Source organism: Taurulus bubalis, assembly GCF_910589615.1.
Source record: "Taurulus bubalis genome assembly, chromosome: 1".
NCBI classification, from domain to species: domain Eukaryota; kingdom Metazoa; phylum Chordata; class Actinopteri; order Perciformes; family Cottidae; genus Taurulus; species Taurulus bubalis.
In genome coordinates this window covers 26,581,357-26,604,835 of record NC_136589.1, presented here as the reverse complement: position 1 = coordinate 26,604,835, position 23,479 = coordinate 26,581,357, and the positions used below count along the sequence as shown (strand labels likewise).

General features: G+C 40.8%; 1 protein-coding gene across 1 annotated transcript in view; it reads right to left on the bottom strand.

Moving 5' to 3' along the window:
• The window catches only part of LOC306741892 (receptor-type tyrosine-protein phosphatase mu), a gene marked incomplete at its 5' end in the record, with an annotated part of 140,768 nt that overhangs the window by 103,740 nt on the left and 13,549 nt on the right, over nucleotides 1-23,479 (bottom strand). The window contains one exon of the mRNA XM_079224225.1: nucleotides 1,279-1,401. Coding sequence (XP_079080351.1) covers nucleotides 1,279-1,401 — 123 coding nt within the window. The remainder of the gene's footprint in view (nucleotides 1-1,278; nucleotides 1,402-23,479) is intronic.

Genomic DNA, 23,479 nt, shown 5'->3' with positions numbered 1-23,479 from the left:
TTGCCCAGCCTCCATGTGTCCCGACATTAATCAATTGTGATAGAAAAAGCAGCCACTTCCCCCTCCATGGAAAGTAATTTCTCTAGGGCGGTTCACCACACATCATTCTGATGTACACAGAAACAGGTCTGGGCACTGGCTGCTTAAAATTAGTGAGGTCCTGCTAATTAATTCCCGTTCTGTCACTGGAGGGGCCCAGTGCAATCTATCTGTGATGCAGTCTTTGTGAGATTAGGCGTCAGATACGGGAGGAAAACAATATCCATTAGTTTGCAACGCTACCTTTGTTATAATACAAAAAAAACGTCATTCCATTAGTCTAATTCCTTAGGTGCCTTCTGCTCTGTGGCGCTGATATCTCCGCATTTCAAATCAAATGAAAAGCGATCAATGGAACATTAAAGAGACAAATTGCGTGCGACAGACACAAAATGCAGGGAAAGCATTTTAATGAATTTCAATATGTGGCTGAGGAGTAGACTTCTTTGATTAAAATAGATCTGGCTATTTTGATATCAAATGGTGCTTTTGTCTCTGTTCATGTGACGGCCCCAAAGATCTGTGCGGTAGATAGTCAGGTGGAAAGAAGTTACATGGACATCTCATACTGATAATAAAAAAGAATAAACTAGAGTTGGAGCGCTAATAAAGAATGTAGAGTGCTGTCTCCTTTTAAAGTGTATGCTTACAAGATCAAAAGGTAGTACATGTCCATATAAGCTGTAATCAATATTTATTAGTCTCTAACACTAAGTTGTTTTCTAGTACATTCCAATTATAGTCAGACACACAGCTTATTTAGAAAAGCGTAGCATGTAAACCCTAAATCATCAAACTGAACGGGCCATTCAGAGATCAATTTAACTTGGTGGAAAAACCATAACAGATAAAAATGTGTCATGTAATTGCTCTGTCTAATTAGTTGCATGTTTCGATATTTATAATCGTTGTGCGCATAGTTGCCCACTTAAGCATTCGAGGAATACTTACTCCTTTTAAGGATACTCTTAATCATAGTGGATGTCATGGTGGATGTCATATAATAAGGAGGAGCATATCTGCTATTTCTAAATGGAACAGCTGTGTTCTATGATGGTACAAAATTGTAAATGTTTTTCTTTTTAACAACTGGGCTTTCCAATTCAGTAAATTATATTATATCATGTAAAAAATTGTCGAAACAGACAGTTTGAAATGTGCAGACTATTGCAGCGATGTATTCTCAGTATGGGGATGAAATCATACTTTCTCTTGACAAGCCAGAGTCACCGTCCTTACCTGAGGGCATCCATGGATCTGATGAAGGCTTCTCTCTGGTGTTGATCTGCTCCCAGTCAAGGTCATCGTCTCTGCCTTGGCTGTACCCATATGCTGCCAGCGGCTTTTCAAAGTTACAATCGCCTGTGATAAAAAGGAAGAAATTCATTTTGTGATACATTTTTTTCCATTAACTTGATTATACAGTTTTTTTTCCATTAACTTTCTGTTCAAATGAATGAATATATAAATTAACTTCTCATCTTCTTCTTTTTTTACCCAGCGGTATTCATAATGCAATGCGCCAGACAATGAGATGCATTTAAGTGAGACAAAGTGAGTGAAGGATTACTGTAGTAGGGGAGGCACAACATACATTACCATCATTAGCAACACGGCAGTCCAATTTCACAATGACAAGTATGAAGTGTCCAAACTCCATCATTGTTAGGCATTATGTTCCAAAACTGCATCACCATCAGGGATAAATTGATTTATTTGCCTTGCCGGCCACAGAACTTTGCTGTTCATGCGCCCTTATTCCACAGAGCCACTCTAATCCTTTTTACAAGCTGCTTGCAAAATGACAGCAAGCCACCATTAGGGCCAGGCTTCAACTGGGGGTGGCGTGTGATCGATTCATACAAATACTCCTTTATCCCTCGCAACTTAAAGGCCACACAGAGAATGTGAGAGTTGAGCTTTCCCCACCCCAAAGTGCTTTTCTATACACTAATAAATCTGCAAAAAAAGGCATGTCAGACCAATATGTGGCTGGAGGGGAGTTCATACGGAGTAAAAAACATGCGTGCGTCATGTTTCACATACTTTATGTGAAACATAAAGGTGGCTGTAACACAGAGGGAGGTTGGCTTCAGAGCAGGCAGATGACTTGAGGCAGAATTGTACAGAATTATATTATGCTGCATCAAATGCATGATTGTATTGGTTCTGTGTGCACTGTATATCAGCTTGCTTCTCGCCAGAATCCAAATGTAGAAACTGAACATGTTTGCTTGCACCTTGCTAATAAGTTTCTAAACACAGATGACATACAAATTGTATTGCCACTGGGAATGTCCTTTGAGGCAGTCAGCGTCCATGCCAGGCCAAAACCAATATCTCATCTCTTACAAGCTCCCTCTGACATTCTGCTGCATAAAGGCTACGAGCTGGGGTTTTTGTTTTCCCATTTGTCTCTCTGCTGACATTTACAGTACACGTGCAAATGAGTGGCCAAACGAGGAGAACACAGGATAATTAATATCTTGCTCCATAGGGCAGCTACTAATGATATATTTGCTGCTTTGTCTGTTTTTTGAGGGGGTGGACATGGCAAAAGCAAGTGATTGCCAAGTACCACAGCTAAAAGGTTGAGGGATTGTTGAGAGCTTGTCCAGAAATGCACTGCATCCTTCAGCAAGGAAACACGTCTCCAAATCAACTTGCTAGGATAAGAAGCTCGTGGAACTAGCGTTACCGGTGTGCTAGCTCGGTGACCTGCCACGTGAAAAATCCGGGAGAAGCTAAGTGACAGTGAGCAAAGTCAAAACAATAAAACCAAAGAAATACATTAATCTCAAGAGTTAGCACGTCAAACTATAATACAAGACTGATTCGGAGTATGTCCATTCAAAAATTATTTAATTTAGCTTTAACTGAATCTTTAATAGAACAGTGAATTTTTCTTGATACTTTTAGGGTATTTTGACACTCTAATACCAGTAATGGTCATGCATTCAAAGCATTTCTACACTATGCTGTTGGCTGTTTATCTCCACATGTTTCCCTCTATATACATTAGTTTCCTCCTCCGAGCTATTATGCTAAGCTCATTAAGTCATTTCTTTAACAGCTGCTAAATGCCATTGTATAATTGGATCTCAGTTAATTCCTTATTCTGTGGAGGCAGTCAAGTAAAAGATCCACATATGACAGCATAGTACATAACCTGTACAACCTACAATGTTAAGTCGGTTCTACACTAGGACACTTGTGGTTGTCCGCCACCTCTCTCAAGCAACTGTGTGAAACTCTTACGAGTACGAGGGCGGTGCTGAAAAAGAGCATGTACTTGATGCTTTCTCTCTAAATAAATATAAATGGTTGTGTTGGCAAGCTGTGATCAATCAAACTTTTATTACAGACTCAAGGTCAAGATAATACAAAAATACATTAAATAGAATAGAATACATACAAAAATACATTAAATGGAATAGAATACATACAAAAGCACAATTAACCTATCAACCTATCAATGCTTTACAAATAGACAGCTGTACCAATGTCTCCAGATGGAACTGGTAGCGGGTAGTACTATACTTTATGTTTGATAAAACGATGATGATCTCATTTTCAGAGTCATTAACTCGACAGATAAATTTATACATAAGATTTCTTAAAACAGCATGGAAAGTATTTACTCCTGTAGCCACACACATTTCACTTGCACCACACCATCTCTGTCTCTTCAGTAGTATTCTCATGGCATCATTATAAGCTACTTGAAGTCTCTGTAGACTTGCCTTTTTGTAATTAGACCACAAGTGTGCAGTTGTGTACAATATGCTCTAAACAGGAACATCTTCACTCGATCTGCACACAAACCAAACTTGCGTGAGAGAATGTTTGCTTGTGCATATATCTTGCGACATTGCCTATAGATGTCTTCATCATCGCTTGTCTGTTCTGTAATAAAATGTATAAGATATTTTACCTTATCACAGACACTGAGGTAATTATCAGACCATTTGAAGTCGGGGAATTTTAGACTTTTGTCCTCCTTTGTTTTACAGATCAAGATAGTGCTCTTACTAGCATTGCATTTATGATATCATGTTCCACGCCATAAACAGTACATACAGTAAGGAGCTGCCGTAGACCAGCACCACATGGACTAAAAATCACAAGATCATCTGCATACATAATATATATAACTAAAGTATTACTGCACCCAGTATTACAGGCTTTCAGCTGTTTGGACAGATCATCGATATATAAATTAAAAAGAACTGGGGACAAAATCCCCCCTTGTCAGATACCATTGCTGACCCAAAGTGGGGCTGAGACACTTTGGCCCCATTTAACTTGCATTGTCTGGTGGGCATACCAGTAAGCCAGAATTCTCACAATATATTTGGGGACACCTCTTTGACTCAATTTTAAAAACAACTTGCTATGATTAACATGATCAAAAGCTTTGGAGGCGTCAATAAAACACATGAGGACGGATGAGTTTTGACCTCTACATTTGTTAACAATTTCCTTTAAGGCATATATACACACGTTGTCCTCCACCTCTCTCAATCAACTGTGTGAAACTCTTAAGAGTACGAGGGCGGTGCTGAAAAAGAGCATGATGGTTGTGTTGGCAAGTTGTGACTTGGAGAACATTAACATTAGTCTTTGGCTGCAGCATCACAGGGACTGGCTCCGTTCCATCAATATTTTCACTCAATAGTTCCAAGATGCTTTGCCCCATGCTGCCCACCTTCCTTCTCACAGCATGGCGGAGCTCAAACAAACCCAAAGAGGTGGCTTTTATTGGTGTTTGATATTCAAATTGATGGCATTGGCGAGAAGCGAAATGTATTCCGAGTCAGTGGGTAATGGGAGTGGAGGGAGACTTTTCCAACACGGAGCCAAAAAGAAAAGGCCTTCAGAAAACATATACACAAAGCAGATCCCGGTCCTTATATAATTCTATTTTTTTTACGTCAACTCTGTGTTCAATAATAAATCAGGAAAATGAGAGGCTTAAGTTTTCAAAAGACATCAACTGATCGGTTCTGTTAATGATGCTCTTGTTGCTCAGTTATACAGAGGAGCACAATTAACACAATATACTGCTTATAGCAGTGATTGTCAACTACTGTGCCGCGGCACACCAGTGTGCCGTGACAGATCGTCAGGTTTGCCGTGAGAAAATTTCCAATTTCACTTAATTGGTCCAAAAAAATATTATTTAGCTGCCGCAAATAATTTTCCATTGTTGAGCGTCTGAGCTGCAATATAGTGGCTGGCCTAGTAGTTTCCTATAGAACAGGTCTGCACCTTGTTCTGCTATTAAGCAAACTAAACGGCCGTATGTTATTGATCGTACACGACAGCTTGTAATTTCTGGGTCGCGTCTACAACTCTTTCCGCCCCGATGCGATGCACACAGGAGAGCACACAGTGGACAGAGAGAGCGGCGAAAAAAATGTTGCGTGCTTTTCACAATGGGATTTGCTGTTTTAAGCTATCACTATTTTAAGCTATGAGCTCTCATGTTTAAAGCCCAACAGTTAAGGTATTTGTAGGTCAAGACAAACATCCAACAGGCTGCAGCCTGGCGCTCCATCAATGACGTTTCTGACGTTTCTGACGCTCTGGAAATATTCTTCCAAAAGCCCGAAAAACACACTCAAGTGACAAAGCCTGCTCACTTTGTGGTCATCATTAAAATAAATGAACACTATGTTTCCTTTAAGTCAGTATTTATCAAACTGTGGCGTATTACAGGTGGGGCGCAAGAGGAAATGCTGATTTTACCGTACGCCGTTAATAGGTCACATGCGCATGTACGACTCGCCGATTCTTGTCATTTCGCCAAAAGCCGATCTTTATGAGATCTCCGTGAGGTTGTCTTTTCTGCTGTTGCGTCACTCAACATGGAGCATGAATTGAGAACGGCTGTATCAAATCTACCTCGTTTTAAAAAGAGTTGTAGAGGAAAGCAGCTCACTGCAGCCACTATTAATGATACAACGTTATGCTCACACATCTGCACTCATTCTGTTTTGCAAAAAAATAGCTTGTTGTTTTCCACAATAAGCTATTTAGTTGTAACTAAATATTAGTTATTTTTTGCACGGATATAACTTTATTTTCATTTTTCTAACAAAGTGATAACACATTTGTTTTTGTCTGATGGAGCAATCTGGTTTAATTGAAAGTGATTTCAATGTTCTATTATTTATAAAAGCACAGATGGAGTCACTAGTACTGTGAAGTATTACTTTGTAGTACTGTGAGGTGCCACGATGTAGTATGTCCGTCAGTCGCTCCCCCCCTAAAGCTGTAAACCTAGGGGAAACAATGAATACTGTGACATTCTGTAACTTTTTGGGTTGTTGGTGTGCCGCGGGATTTTTTTATTGTAGAAAATGTGCCGCGGCTCAAAAAAGGATGAAAAACACTGGCTTATAGCACCAATGTTATTCCACTGCTCACCTGCAGTTGAACCTGCAACTGTAATCTAACTATTTTAAAAGAATATAATGCCAGAAGTTGACACAATGCCAATTAAAAGACTTACTTTAACACATCCAACCAATCCAATCCTAAATCAGAAAATAGCGATTATAAACCAAATCAAGTTGTATTGTCTCTGGGTGACTATGTTTTCTTATTGATTCTCTATAAGTCAAGTATTTGAAAGCACTGGGTGGAACAAATACTGTTTTTTCATTGACAACACTGAAGAACCATCCCCATTCATTGCTTTAGCTGAACTCTTTTAACCATTAAGACAGGCTAACAGGGTGGAAACAAGCAATGAACCGATATGGCTTCGCTTTGATCGTTACATGGGGCTCTTGGTTTCAGACCCCAATAACGCCTGCAACTTGTTATTGATCTGCTGTAGAACGGTTATGTCCTGAGGTAAACATTGAAGCATTGTGTTTAACAGAAACTACATGTCCCCACAAGCTTTCCTGAATGGGTGACTTCACCAATGTGAGTGCCATAAATCAAAAACAAATTGTATCACCGATCACATGTTGCATGCCATCAATACCAAGCGCTGCTTCCGAGTCAAGAGATTGCACACATGCATGCAGATGAACGCATCAATCAATAGCATCATAATAGTCCTTCTCTCAGTAGGCGGTTTATATCGGCCAGTGTGTGGCACAACCTCCATATAATCAGCCTCGACAGCTGCTGAAATAGATATCCCAACGAGAGGCTGCCAACTCTCTGAAGGAGATTTAACTTTCAATAAAAGCTTCTATGAGGTGTGGGTAGTCTGGGACTACAGATGAATGTGCTCCACCCTGTCAACATTCTCCTTTCAAGAGAAGCAGGCAGCTTGAAGCTAAAAAGGTGGCCCCAGATATGTCATGAAACAATTTATTCCTGAGCGAGAACACACAATAGTCTTTATATTCTCACGCAGAGTGCATTTCAAAGAAATCTATCCATCTTTTCCTGTACTGAGCCAGAGGCCAGAATCAATACCTCAACCCCTCAATGCTAGAGCCAATTTCTCCTAAAGATTTCTAAGTCAGACTTAAAAGGCCTTTTGTTATTGTACCTGTAACAAAAGTAAACTTTAAGCATTAAAAGCTGTGTGTGTGTGTGTGTGTGTGTGTGTGTGTGTGTGTGTGTGTGTGTGTGTGTGTGTGTGTGTGTGAGTGTGGTCAAAGTTTGGTACCAGTGGAGAGCTATTCACGCAGCTTTCTCTCTCTGAATGCCAGTGAAAGAGAAAGGATAGTGAGGGTAGTAATGGAATATTGAAAAAACTAATCTGTGATAATGTGTGAAAGTAGAGCTCCTTGACGAGGTTGTAATTTACATTGTTCTGTTCTGGTTTTTTTGCATTTCTGTTTCTTTGCAAAAATTACATTTGTAAACTTTTTCTACTATTGTAAATGCTTGCTTTCTTAATTTGTCAAAATATCAAATTCAGCAATGCTGATGACTTTGTGTTATTTTGTCCAAGTTTAAACAGTCTCTTATGTCAAGCTAAATAGCTTAGCATAACAATGTAAAACATGGGGTTGGTGCAGCCAGCCTGGCTCTGTCCGAATGTAACAAAATCCACTTTCCACAGCTTCTTGCATTGCCTAATTCATAATTATGAATTAAATGAACACCATAAAACACAAGTGTGAGAATGAAATGCAAAAATCAAGTTGTGGTTTTACAGGTTATGTAGCATCTTGGCCGGGTGTAGTGACTCCTGGAGTCTAGTCGTCACTGGGAGGTGATGATGACTAGACACCCACAAACTCCAGGAAGTCAATCATATAGAAAAGCAAATACAAGTATTTCCAAAATATTGAACAATTCCATAAAGATTGTTTTATTTGGTGGATTTTACTTTTATTTGAGAGGACATAATTCAGAGAAAGAAGAGCTCAGGACTTTGCAGGGACTGAATATGTTTAGCACCTGAAGCCACAAGGGCATATGTATAATAAGTACTGGCTACGGCATAATTAGTGGTCATTTTATACCCAGTAATTTTGAGAGAATTGCATATGTCGCATTGCAAAGCAAGGAAATTAATAACAGTGTGTGGTGTGTGTTGGAGCTTGTATAGCATCGAATATAATATCCTCCCAGGGAGGTAACAAAGCACGTTTGCAGCAACGCCACTGCTTCAATCCCAGTGGCAGATATCATTGCTGCAACATCTCCTTAGACCCTTTGCCAATTCTGCAATTACCAGCTTTCCAGCCTGTTCCGTCTGGCTAGGAAATCGCAGGTCTGCTCTTTGCCCCAATCTGCCTCAATGTCTGCACTTGTTTTAACAAACATCTTGTCTGCTGGCGTCCCGGCAGACTGAAACCACAAGGCAATCTCGGGTAATTTAAAACCAATGTCGACTATCTCCCTCCACCACCGCCAGTTTAGAGCTTCAGAATCCTGCAGCTAAGCCCCTTAGGGACTGATAGGTCTTTTCACTCTGGCCCTATTTCACTTATCTATTGGCAGCTCCTGCCAAGTCCTATCTCTGCACTGAATTGCATGTATATAAACTATCTGTTTGGGGACTTTGAACTGAGGGAAGGGATTTAGACAATCAATCTCAATATCATTATCAATCACGTCTTGCTGTTCACCACATTGATTTGGGGGGGAAATAAAGAAGTTGGAGTGGAGATTTCCTCTGATAATCTGCCTGGCTGAGCCATGCACTTGTCAGCTAGACCGACAAATCCCATTTGACAAATCAGGACAAAAAGAGAACATTGTATTTGTTGGTGTAACATGACGGAATATGTCTGATGATGTATGGAAGCTATGAGGATTTTTATTTAAAAAATAGTGAGCACAAATGTTTTATTTTAAAAAACACCCCTTGGTATGTGTAGCTCAAAACCAATCGTGTTATAAAAACCTCAACATTTTCTTTGTCTTGTCAACCAAATATCAACTTGATGAGTGTGCTTTAAATCAGGAGTACAACAAATCTCCTGATCAAATCCCCTCTTGTGCATGGTTAGATGTACATCGAAGATGACAGGCAGCCTTCTCTATAGATATGCTACATTTTGACAGATGATTTTCAAGCTATGCGTGCCAGCGCAGGGCTTGACGTTCTCTTCCACTGCTCCTGTCAAGAACTCCCAGTAAATGACTTCAAATCCATCTCCATTCTGGATAACCTGCCAGGCACCAATTAAGAAAAATATGGAAGCTAACTCTGAAACATGAAAGATCCCCATTGTAATTTTTCTCCAAGCAATAGAAACTAGGATTTCAGTCTATCTGTAGAGAAGTATCCTGTGGTGATAACACCAAACATTATGCCCGTTTTTCCCATAGCAGAGGTCCATTTTGAATCACAGCGTGCCAGGAATTTTCAGGAATGTTAAGGTAAAATAATATAGTTCAGAGGGTAATTTAAACTCAGGGAGACAGGCTCCAAAATGTTGAAGATTTAATCATTCTCTGAACTGTCTTCAGTCCTTCCCTCAGTCTTCGTTTTCTGAAGGCTGAGGGAAACCCACCTGCTGTGCTTGATGTTAAGTTCGAAGAGAAGTGGCTTAGGCGCAATCTGACTCTGACTTGACAGCAATAACTCTGGTTAACAATGGCTTCTCCTCCTATTGTTCTCAGCATCCTCATTCTTGTCTCCACAGAGAGAGCTGCAGTCTGTCTGTCTTAGTGCCTATGCCCTCCAGAGAAAGAGACAGAGAAAATAGTGCTGTTTCCCATTTGGCTTAATGCCTGTTGATACAATAAATGTTGAAATAGGCTTGTTTGGTTTGCCATTCAACATGCCCCCAAAAATGATATGGTGACTGAGAATAAAAGGCGCTCTATTAAAATCACTGTTTATTTCTTTATCAGCTAAAACTGTGCTAAGGAGAAGATACATTTTGAGCAGCGAGCTAAAGAAAAGCTGAGTCAAATAGCCTAAATTAAAAAGATAAGCAAAATCCTGCTATGTCTGAATGCCCGGCAATTGTTGATGCATAACCTGTGCTGCAGAATCAACTTGTGAAGATGGCTTGAAGTGGAATTTACCCTCTGCATTGATTCACAACAGAGTAGTAGCTCAATACTATAAGACTGGAAATTAAAACTTCCTCCAGCGTGGTTTCACATTTGATCCAGGTGTGATGGGCCACTGGCCTGAGCTTCAGTCAATGAAAGACAGTATAAGAGAGGGAAAAACAGATAGATCCACACCTGGACATGGAGAAATGAAAATAAGAGCCCAGTCTGTGCTCTATGCTAAAACCCCCTGGATCACCCCTGACCATTCAGACTGAACCCCTTCAATCCTCCCAAAACCTCTTAAGTCAGCAAACCTTTGAATTCTGCCTCAGTGTAACAAAGGAGCAATGAAATGCTAATGTTAGTATCAGTAGCTCCCCCCTCTTCTCCCAGAGTTTCCCAGAGTCTAATTTGTCAAACATGCAAGTAACAATGCTAGAAATTAGCCCAAAGGGAGGTTTCCTCCAGAGAAGAGAATGATTATGTTTGATCATGGAATAAACAAGAACATTATCATGCTTTGTTGGTTTTCCTGAACTGAAAAAAAGAGAAAAAAACGCTTGTTTTTATATGTGGAGGAGGGAATAATTCAAGGTTGAATGTCAAAGAATTAGAAAATCACTAAGGCTAATTAGAAAATCTAGAAGAATAGAAGAAAGGTTGAATCAATCCCTATTGAGAAGGAGAGGAAATCTAGGCCACAAGGCACAGTTTGCGCGTTCAGGCAGAATTATCAGCTTGATGAAATATCATTACTTGGCTTTTGTGACGTATCGTCAATCACATATGTAGTGTGTTTAATCCCCCGCCACACACGGCCGCGTCGAGTTGGGAAAGTCGGACCAACACGTGGTCAGACGGTGCACGCGTGTAAGGTGGATCCCAGCCCAGGTGGAAGGTTATCGTGTGGATCTGAGCGCCGCCTTCACAGGTGTGGCTGAAGAGATTTCAATCCTAGTGGGAGCTTTTTCAAAGTGCAGTCTTGGGGTCTTCACCTGCACACTTCAAACACATTCAGACCCTTTGTTTCTCTGCTGAAGCCCAATAAATCAGCTACCTGAAAGAAAAACTCCATGGCCAGGCTTAATCCTCCTGGGTAAGGAGGAGCCAACATGGAGGGCATGAGGCACTGAGCCCCCCGTTTCAGATGTACTGAGTGTGCCGAGGTCTTGTTGTGCTTGGCAACAGGAGAATCTGAAGACTGGTCAGTGTGCATCTCAAAGCGAGTGGGAGGAATCTCGTCTTACGGCCTTTACACACCGGGGTCATTTTCCTCTATACGATTAGTTCACACGGCAATATATATTTTTTAGAACTGTTGTTTTTGTCACAGAAAATGTATATTTAAAAAACAATGTGATTTTCAGAGCAAGGTACATTTTTCTTAGCTTTCACAAAAAGGCATCAGCCAACCACATTGTGCGGAACAGACATATTCAAAAATGTCTACTGTATTCTACAACAACATGGAGTATTTCAGACTTTGATTACTTACAACAGGCGAAGGCAGCGCTGACCAGATCCACTCCTCCTGTTCTTACCTTTCACAATAAAAGACCTAGATATATACAGTACACTGTGAAAGTGTTTATCAGAGGGAACTCAAATTCACTTCGACAACAACTTACTGCAGACGGACTGCCAGACGCTCTGGATCAATAGCATCCTGGTAGTTGTTCTCTGCCTATGCGAATATTTCATGCAACTGTTGCATTAATAGTTTCCATGCATAATATTCACAGTATTTTGCATTTCTGTGTCATTTATTCTTCTCGCCGCCGGTGTGTAAAGGCCTTTACTTTATTTAACTACCGACCCAGTACTTACAGCCATGATATTTTAAGACCGTAGATAATTAGCCCAAATTGATCACCAACAGCATTTACCGTGACATTTCTCTCCTTTGTAAAGCCTCACCCACACGATTTTGTCTTTGTAGCCTCAAGCCATCTATGCAACTGGCAATACAGTCCATTACCACGGCGTCAAAATGCTGCCCAGAATTACAGTTGATTGGCCATTGGTCTGTTTCCAATCAGGGATGAGCCGATCTGATTGTTATTACAGTCGGATAAGAAAGTTATATATAAATTAGGTGGTATCTTGAAAAATATTTTACCACGGTTTCAATTATCTACGTTGCACTTCCTTCCTGCTAAGGTGCCATTGTTTTGTTATCATTGTATTGTATACTTAATGTGTCCTTACAAGGATGTAATTACCATTAGGGACTTCACAACACATAGTTGTTGTCCCCCTCACCTTTATTGTCTCAGGTTGAATATCCTATCCCTTACAGTCTCTCTGAGCATTGTTTACTTACTGTCCTGCCAGCAACTATCTAAACATCTACTAATCGGAAGATCGGTGGTATCGATTCCTGGCTCCTCAAGTCTGCATGTCAAATGACTGAAGCATTTAGATTAGACCCTGATGAGCAGGTTGGCATCATGTACGGCAGCTTCTGCCATCAGGGTGTGTAAAAAGGATGAATGTTGACATGCAGTGTAAATCACTCTGAGTGGTCAGAAGACGAGGAAATTTGGCGCTGTGTAAATACAAAACCATTTAGCTTAAATCAGATTTTTATTTTAACTAATTTTTATTTTTTTCATTTTAACTCAGTGCAGCCAACCCACTTTTCATATGATAATGCATGCACGTGTCACCTGTATACCATGAGTGGCAGACTAACGTCAGACAAATTAGACTTTCCAGCTGGTTTGTTATCAATTCATAGTGAAGTGGTATGAATAAGTCAAGGAAACAAAGGAATTCCCTCAGCCTCATTAATATTATTAATTTTTAAATCCAATTATTGTATGACTGCTCGTGACCTATTTTCTGATTTAAGTATCCTATAAAAACCTAACACATCACAGTAAAGTAGATGGTAGATGTTATCAAGCTCCTGCAAGGTGCTCCTCTGGGAGACTTTGGTCCTCCAATCGTGGCCGCCTTCTGTCGTGGAGAATATTACTATCTAGCTACTGTACCATCCGGGTGAATGATCGCAGGTATTAGTACAGAGCGAACAAACTTCTGAGGCACAGCACCTCTCTGATCCCTCGTTACACTGCAGGTTCTTTCATTAAGAGTGTGACAAACGTCCGTACAAAGTCATAGTGCAAGCACATTCTAGCTGGACGGAAGTAGGAATTTACAATGGAGGGCGGCCAATGCGAACAGAAATCGGGTCCTGTGAGTTGAGCAAATGTGCAGATTGAAGCAAAATAATCCGATCAGTTCCATCAGTACATCTATAAAACCTTCCACTCAAAGATACTAACGTTAACATCAATTATCGAACACCAGAATTAAACCACCATATATGTCTACTCAAACATAACAAATAACAAAATAATTCAAAATAATTAGATAAAAAAGCTGCGTTAAAATACATCAGATTAGTCCGATTCAATAGAGGAATATTGGACGAAAAAGAGAATGTATTAAGTGTCAAATCTAAAATAGTCTAATAACTGAGGAACTCAACAACAGGAAACTCTTAAACTCTTTTCTAAAAAGTAACAGTCAAGCAACAAAGAGACTTAAAATAGACATAATGTGTGTGCTTTCTTCTTGTGGGCTGGCCAGTGCATATGCTGCTGCATTTTAAATAATCTGCCGTTTATCTAAGTGTTCTCCGGTAGATCAGAAGAAAAATAACTTCAGCAGCTCTGTACGTAACTCAATGGACATATTTATACGACATTTACATTGTCTCTATTTAATGTCGCGGGGTGAACCGAGTTCCTGGTGAACCCGTCACAAACACTTTCTGGCTCTGTGAATAAATACACTGTGGGAGAATCCATAATTACATACTACAGCATATGCTGCTTATAGTTGAGCGTTCATACGTCTCTGCAGTCAAAGCAACTGCAGCCCTGAATTAAAGTATCTAAAAAAGATGTTAGTCATCAGTTACTTTATATTGTCTTAGCTTGAAATGCCACTTGTGTAATTTACTGAATGCACTGTAATTTCCTCAAACAGTAGGTGAATCTCTCAACTAAATTGAGCATTATGAAATATGCAAAAGTAGTTTGCCTAAAAAGTTGTACTATTTGCAGCACTTGCAGGCTAATCATTCATAAACACTGTGAAATCTGTCAATCTGTCTGATCCCTCAGGCCGTTCTAAAAAAGTGTCATTGTGTGAGTGACCAGAAAAGGTCATGATACTCACAATACTGCTGCGTTACAGGAGAACGTCTCATCCAGTCAAACGTCACTTTGTACCGTCTGCTCTGCTCGACCACCCCACAGGCCTTTCCGCCTATATTGGTTTGGCCAGAAGCGCTAAATCAATCAGAAAACAAGGAGAGCTGCCAAAGCATTTCTTCACACCCCAATACTGCAGCCCTCCCTGCCATGTTCAGGCTATTGTGACATGGTCTCAGAAATGTCACAGACATCATCAACTGGGACAGCATGCAAATGCTGCAGGGCTTGTGGCTGTCATAAATACAGCCATGAGAAGATCGAATACGAGATGGCAAATATTGAATGACACATGGACCAAAGAAACTGTTGAAATGAAGAACAATTCAAATGAAGGTAAAGTTCCACTTTGTGTGAAATTAGCTGCTTCACGTGAAGGGTTTCTACCCAGGTTCAGCCAGGTTTACATCAAATGCTGCTAATCCAGAATAGTGAAAGAAATGATCCCCTTGATGGAATTCCACCGCGGCACGGATCAACAAATTGAACCAAACCACAAAACACACAAAAGTACCTCCAGGCAATGTGAGATTAGCGAGAGAGAGTGAGCCAGAGAGACAGCGGGGAAAAAACGAGGGATGGGTTGCTCAAAAGATAGTGATGTAAAAAAAATATTATTATTGTTTTTTCTTCTTTTTTTTCATTTTTCAGGAAATCCAATTATTAATTATGGAAAACTGGAATGATTGATAATACATGAGAGACACAAACCGGGTTGAATGAACACCTTACTAAGAGACTTCACATTGGTTTTCCTTTCATTTGTCATCCATCCCTTGCTTTTATACAATGTGCTGCAATTTGGAAGTCATCCACCTCAGTTTACCTTCCTTAATCGATGCGGCTCTTCACACACACACACACACACACACACATAAAGCAGGAGAAAGGTACACATGGTACAGCTGGTGGTGATGTGTACCTCCCATAGGTAGACAACAGTAGTGGTAATCATCAGATGGCCTGAGTAAAGAGACTCACATTCACATATTTATGTGAGGAAATGTTTTTTCAAATGGAAGAAAACCAGGAAGTTATTTCTCACCTGTGACCAAAGAAACGCAGCTTGTTGCTTAACCTTGTGCATCTTCCATATGGCAAGATTAATGGGAGACAGTACATGGTGTGACACAAAATATGGTCAGCTAGACTAGTCAAAGTGGATATAACTCCACCATGTAGATGTTTAAACAAAATACCAAGAAGGGAATGTTAGGCTATGACCATCTGTAGTGCTGACCTGACACTATAGGGAGAAAAAAAAACACTTCTGGCTTTGAAAGCATCTCAATTTGCATCTCAATTTGCATCTCCAGCAATTAAAACTGCACTTACAAATACAAACATGGATTCTGTGAAGCACAAACACGGGAAACGTTTAACTAACACTCTGTGGGATAAACCCTATGCAGACACAAACAAACAATGCACAAAAACACAAACATATCCAACAGATTGAGCGTTGGCAAACTTCCCACAGCTTCTCCATGACAAATCTGAATATTATGATAACTGGTGCATGGGATGCATTTGCTCCCCAAAAATTAAAATGTGAACATTCAGCTGTATTTCAAAAAAGATACACGCATAAAGGTATTATCCATCTTGTGCATAAAATTAACAAGCTGTGCCTCATTTTGACATTCACCAGCTTTCATTTTCTAATGATTAAGGTGAGGAGTTGCAAAGTAAGCGTTAAATTTAGCACTGGATCATTTTTGTGGCTTGTGCCTCCGGCTTCGTCGCTTAATGAATTAGATGTTTGAAACTTTTCAAGAGGTATCTTCCATTTCACACACACATTTCATTAACCTGGAGTTCATTCATTATTGCTGTGGGTGTGGAGGGAAGCAGCAGCCCCAGATATAATTGTGCTATTGGGGTTGTAGGGCTGTGCCTAATTAGTGGCTGAGAACACAACATAGGCACTTAGACATCAGTTTGATGGAACAAAGCACAATGGCTCGTGACAAGAGCTGTCCTCCCTGGAGTTTCAGGAGAAGGCATGATAGCCCAGTAATTCATGACTCATAAGAGAATCACATCATCTCCATAGCATGGAAGATGACACAGGGACACTAAAATAAGTCGACAAGTTCACTACGGCTCGACTGAAAGACCAGATCTGACAGCAAGCAGCTAAAACAGGAGGAATGTTTTACAAGAAGTCAAAATTTAGATTTATCTAAATAACCACGTTCAAGAACTCTGCAACATAGTGGTGATGCTAACATGCACGGAGTGACCTGGCTGTGGGCCATTGAGCCGTTAAGGTCTTATTTGAGTTAAGCTGTTTACACACACCTTGATACCCTGGAACTGGGTCTCCTCATAGCCAGAATATTCACGGAAAACTGTAGCGTCCTTCCCACTAGTAGAACAGTTCACCAGCAACAAAAGGTAGAGTCAAGTCTACAGATGAATTCATATAACCTGAAATCACAAGTTGGTCTGCAGCGCTTCGTAATTGTATAATATAAAGACACCATCTATTCTTACACCACATAGTAAAACATATATATATCTTGAATGATATTCTACATACATATCAAATGTTAAGTTAGAGTGAAGGCTGGATCAAAAGGAGATGTCAAGAAACAAGGTGACGCCAAGAGCTGGTAATAGTATATGGTAATATTCCACAGACACTTTGAGCAAAATGCTAACGTCAAAGCCGTATCGATTCTTAGCCGCTGTTTGGAATGTAGTGTGTTCACACTAAATAAAGTATACTGAAACCAGCAGTGCCGTAACGGAAACACATGAGGCCCCCCTGCAGAATAACCCTGAGAGCACCCCCTATATGTAAGGGATAATGTATTGTCTGGCGGTCATTATACAAAGATAGACGAACAGGTATGTGAGCGAGTGTGTTTGTGCTCTTTTATTTTTCTAGACAGTCCTTGCCAATCATTTATTCCCGTAGTCTAGGCACTGTTTTGGCATGCAGATCTTCTCTCACCAAAAAGCCAACAGGGCTCACAATATACTCTGTCAATTTTGGGGGAGTAACACAGCCATTTGCGTTGTATCTTGGTTCCTTTTTTTGACACTCTATGATACAAATCTTTAGAAAAACATCTCCCCTTTTTATCTTTAGGATACGGACCTTCACATTTACCTGGTCCCTGCCTTAAAATTAACTTTTTCATGTCAGCATCAGTAATATCCACCGGGAAATGTGTCCGGTCAGCAGGGTAAAGTGTAGTATTAGAAGTTTCATCTGACTCTGTCGCACGGCTACCCGAGGCCTCCTCACGGCTGCCTGACTTCGCTGGACTTGCAGAACCTTGGCGCACGCTTGGCTCTCCCTTATCCTCTGTCACAGAATATGATTTAAGTGTCAACGGTGAATGGGACTTTTATTTTGACGGCCACAGAGATCGGGAAGCAGAGGAAGTTTGGAACGTACACAAACCAGGCATCGTTCACATAGCAACAGTCAACTGTCAAATAGCAAACTGTGAAGACCCATTCCCCCGGTACTGGGGGAGCGTCTCAAGATTAAGTTTTCAAATAGTCGTATGAACCACAAATGAGTTCTAATACTTGTATTATTTTATATAATTTTTTTTCAGAATTTTCTTGTGAAGAACATGTATATTTAAAAAAAAAACTTTTATAACATATTTTTATCATAACTATGAACATCCAGCATGATCTAATTAAGAATGGCAGAAAAATGCTTTTCGAGCGGTTTCCGACATGTTCAAAATGTGTGCGGGGCGGGGGCTGCGGGGGTAATCTCTACGGGCCTGGAAACCAGAAAGCATGCGCACCAAATACAGTCAGTTTTTTTGTTAACTGGTGAGGGATGCAATGCAAAAAAGGAAATGCAGGAGCAGCTCACAGCTGAAGAAACTAAAATAAACTGTGGGTGGTAGTAAATAAGTATTAAATCATAGGAAAAACATGTTGATGTCTCTGTGTCGTGTTTATTTTGTAGTAGCTTTCTATAGTTGCAGTTTGATTCACATCCAACGTACTGTATCGTTTTCTGTTGGTAATGTCTTTACTATATTTGATGGCAATTCATCCCATAGACATTTCAATTTAAACTACAAATATTTACATGTAGACACAAAAAATGTATTTATATATTTGATATGATAAATATGTGATATTTCCGTCCGGACAAAAGTGGTGGAACGATCAACCAACACACTGCTATTGCCATTTATAGTAACGCCTCTAGGCAATACAATTATAAAAAAAAGTATAAAAATGTCTGGTTACCAACTACGGTGTCCATAAAACCGTCTCTAATATAGAGGGAGAAAAAAAACTGTGGAGCATACTGACGCACCTTAAAAATACAGCAGCACAAAGGGGTAATAAAGGTATTCAAAGGGCAGATACATCAACAATCCATATTCAACAACTTCGAGTTCAGCGGGGTACCAGGCAATACACCAGTGGTAGGTCATGCTTTATATGTGAAAAAAAAATCCAATTTCTTCCAACTGTATTTTGTCTAAACTGTGCTTAGGAGTCTTACAATTGGTCTCAGTTCTTTTCAGCCGATTCATTTGAAAACCAAAGTAAATGGCCGACATGAATGGCGCTTATCCCACAAGTCAGAGGAAGCTGAGGCATTGTCTGTCACCTGGCCTCTCTTATCTTCTGGCCAACACAATGTCTGACTCATTGCAGCTCTGAAAACTCCACATTTGAATCTTGAGAGAAGCGATTTGGACGAGACAAACACAGCAGCGTATTTCCTCACAATCAAAGCTTTACAAAGGAAGAAAAGGAGAGCGCAGGCGCTTGAGAGTTATCCTCATGAATATCTGGCAGGGTCTTTTTTTTATCCTCCTGTCGACAGCTTGTCTGATTCATATAAAAATCCATCCTTCACTCATGCATTTGCCTTTTATTGAATTGACTGGAGATATCTTCTCCACTCATTGACCTTGAGAAACAAACTTACATTTTCAACTGTTGGCAAATGTAAATAGTGAAGCACTCAACTTCTGGCAAATCTTGATTGGTTTAACTTGAAGGACAAATAAATGGAAAATCTGTGACAAAAATAAATAAAAACGCAAAATCTCATCTAAATCTTTCTCTAAAACACTCTCTGCAAAGCTCAGCAGCCCCAAAGATGCTGGTGTGGAGAAGCCAAGCTAGACTAGTTTATTTTCTCTCTGCCATTTTTATCTCTCTGTTCACATGCTGTTCAGTGTCCATTTATCCGTGGTGAGGGCTTCTCCTTGGCAGGAACGATCACTTTCAACAACAGGCCCTGCGAATCAGAGCGACGTGTCACATCGTTCCAGTGACAACTAACGACTACCAATGTATCTGGGCAGAATGCCAGTGCGCTGGGCTAGGAACAGCCGGGGGGTGGAGAAGATGGTGGAGGTGGGGGCTGCACGCTCCAAGGAGAGAGAGGTTTAGCTCACATGTGGCAACATTAAAACCTCACATCACATCCCTTCAGTCAACAAAGTTCCTTACATATCAACTGCCGAGAGATTCAATCAATCTGCTTTGAGAGGCCGACTCTGATACTGCATGTCTTGAGGCCGGCGGAGACAGGAGTCAGAGTCTAACAACCCGGCAGCGGAGACATGGCGACATGGCGACATCGGGGTCATTGGATTCATCCAACAGTCAAGCCTCCTTTTCCTCTCCTCCCTTCTGCTCATTTCAATTCCCAAAGTCAGGGAGGTCGCCAAAACTTTACTTTGCATATATATTTTTTGCCACTGAGATTGAGAAAAAACAAACACTATCCCCATAAATAAACACTAATTGGTGGCTAATTTTCTTAGTTCTTGCCTGTTTGATTCACTGCCTCTGGGCTAGCATGAATTATTCATCCAAGTGGCAAAACAGCTTTATGTAGGAACCTACAAGGCACCACATTCATTATGCTATCATGCCGAGTAATTCAAGGCACTGACTGCTGGTATTAGAATAATATGCATATTGGGTATTCTTTTTTTTTCTCCCAGGGCATTGGCAGGCAGTAATAGTGCTTCCGTTGGCAGGGACTGAGAGGGTTGCAACACCCCTCATGGCTGACAAACCCCCTTGTTTTGACAGGGGATTGAGCGAGGAGGACGAGTGTTTCGGCTCTGCCCTTGTGGAGAGAGGATTAAGCTGTGTGGTCGTGCTGCCGGGTGGCGCTGGGAGTCGGCAGGCTATGTTATCATGTCAATCCTCCCTCCCGTGGTACCGCAGATCTGCGCTGCACCCGTGACTCCAAAAGAAGCACCTGGCCGGGCCACGGGGAGCTCATCAGGCTCACGGCTCTCCTTTGGGAGCAAGACTGCATCGCACTTTCCGCAGTATCCTAAGTCTGGCTGACTGCAGGAGGAGGACAACTCAAAGGCGTATATACTGTGAGGCCACAGGTTTTGGTTTGTGCTTGCGAATAAGCTTTGCCGTGCTTTTTCTGTACACAAGTTTACGGCGACAGCAGCAGAGCAGGGGCAATGAGTCGGACGAGAGATGGTAAAACAGAAATGTCAGTTCAGAGCAGGGTGAGACTGTTAAATGGCAGCAGGCGTCTGGCTGAGGTATCCGTCTTCCCAAGTGTTCCCTGTCTCCGCAGATCTGTCTCTGCGCCGGAGATACCTTGCCTCCGGAGGCCCACGCCATGTCCTCAGGCTATGGCAACATTAGCGTGAGGAGAACACATAGGGAACCGGGGTGGGCCACAGCTGCTTGTCTCTACCATGTTGATATCACAGGGAGGACTAGGAGCTTCATATAAGAATGATTTCAGGTTAAAATACATCTAGAAGTGTTGCATATTACTGAGCAAATTTAGATTGAAACATTAAAGCCCAATGTTTGTTTTTTTTCACATGTTGGGACCCGTTTTCACATTGAAATATAGACATTTTAATGTGTATGAAACAATAGACCTGATTTTGACCTAACCATCTTTTCAGTTGCCATATCCAAATCCTATGTCAAAGAATAGAGATTGTCGTCAACAAAGAATACATATATACAATATAGAAAAACAATAACTTGATCTGCAATCACCAAATCGATGCTACAGGGCTGTAATTCACCTAAAGCCATACACAAGTGAATGGCGCAATTCTTAGTTTGTCACATTTTACAAGCACTCTTTGTACCTCTAATTCTGCAATTCTACTTTTACTCTTTTCACTGGTTAAAGTGACAGATTCTTAAAATCACAAACCAGTTCCACTATCTTATTAACTAAAGTTGTTTTTAAAAAGGTTAAAAGACCACAGATATAATTAGTGTACAGTCCTCTCCCTCAGTGAGAGCAGAATGCAGTGAGTAAAAAAAAAAGAGGCTTATTGCAGCCTGTTTGCCACGCCTGGTATCATTTAAGAGATCTCAGTCAATTTGCCATTGTTTTGTTGGCACCGAAATTCTTGTTTGTTCCAGACCTCACAACAACAAAATGTGATCTGTCTAATAGAGCATGCATGTTTGTATTGCAAGTGTTTTCCTCATTACACCGAGTCTCCGAGTGTCTGCTGGCAGATATTAGGGGGCATCAGCATCATGCATGCCCACCGAGGGGGAATTCAGCCCGTCTCTGGACTTAAAGTGGGAGCCTTTTTGCCTGACATACATTTCAAGAAATTAGACAACCCAGGGCGTGGTCAGGTGATTGGCTCTGCCTTGTAGCAAATGTGCTTTCTGACTCTTATCTGTTATATAGTTGTAACTATATCCTGTGTTTGGGAGACCACTTTTATCAAAAGGAGTAAAGGACAGGACTTCACAGCTAAGAACTTTATCCTGGAAAATCATGCCTGGAAGTCAGCTGCTGTTGACTCTGTCCTATGAGAGTGATAGTGTAGATATATTAAATATGTTAAGCAAATCTCGGCATATTCCCAAGTAAATTTAAAAGATGTTTAAAAACGTATTAACGGGCGAAGGATAATATCCCTCCTGGAATTAGGGATTGACAGAATTGGAGCAAGTCGGGCGAAACATTAATTAAGCGCAGGGGTTGAATGTTCCACCACTGCAGCCAGCGGATTGTCTGGCATACAGTTCAACTTCATCGAAAGAGGCCCTGATGCAGGCCTGATGCACACATCTAAAATGTCAATGCATATCATCCCGATGATTGCATATTGTGCACATTTTAAGAAACATCAGCAGTGCAAGACCAAACAATTCAGACAACTCAATCTTTACTCTCGGAGGGCAAATCTTACAAGCCATGACAGAAAGTCACACACTGGGAGAGTGAAACAGTAATGAAACATTGTGATAGGATCTCGATAAGAGTGATATCATAAATCCAGAGGCAGAAACCAAAGGTGAATTTTCAGAGTAAATGTCAGCTCCGCCCACAAGAGGATAAGCCTCTATTCCTCGCCACCGTCTCTGCTCTGTAGTGTGTGTGCTAGTGTATTAGTGTGAGATAAGGTGCGCACATCCGAGGGCGTCCTATTTAATTTCTGAAAATAGTATCTTTTTTACAAGTGTGGAAGATGAACTTCCACCCCACCAAGCTACTTACGACGATTAGAATGAAATTTCAGAAATTGTCTTCTACCACAATTCTAGATAATAGACCAATGAGCACACAACACAATTGCTGACCCTCTTTGTGGCAGGGAAATTGCCTCTAATGACATGCTGTAGCACCGACACATTAAAAAGATTTCTCTTGCAGCTTTGCCAATTGACATCTTCTGACAAATTCTCCACATGCCATAAATATGGTACCCACTGTACCAATGCGAGGGTAGCAAAAACCCATTTTTGCCCAAAGCAATAATCTTGCATCACTCACTCTAAATCATAGTCTAGTACCTTGA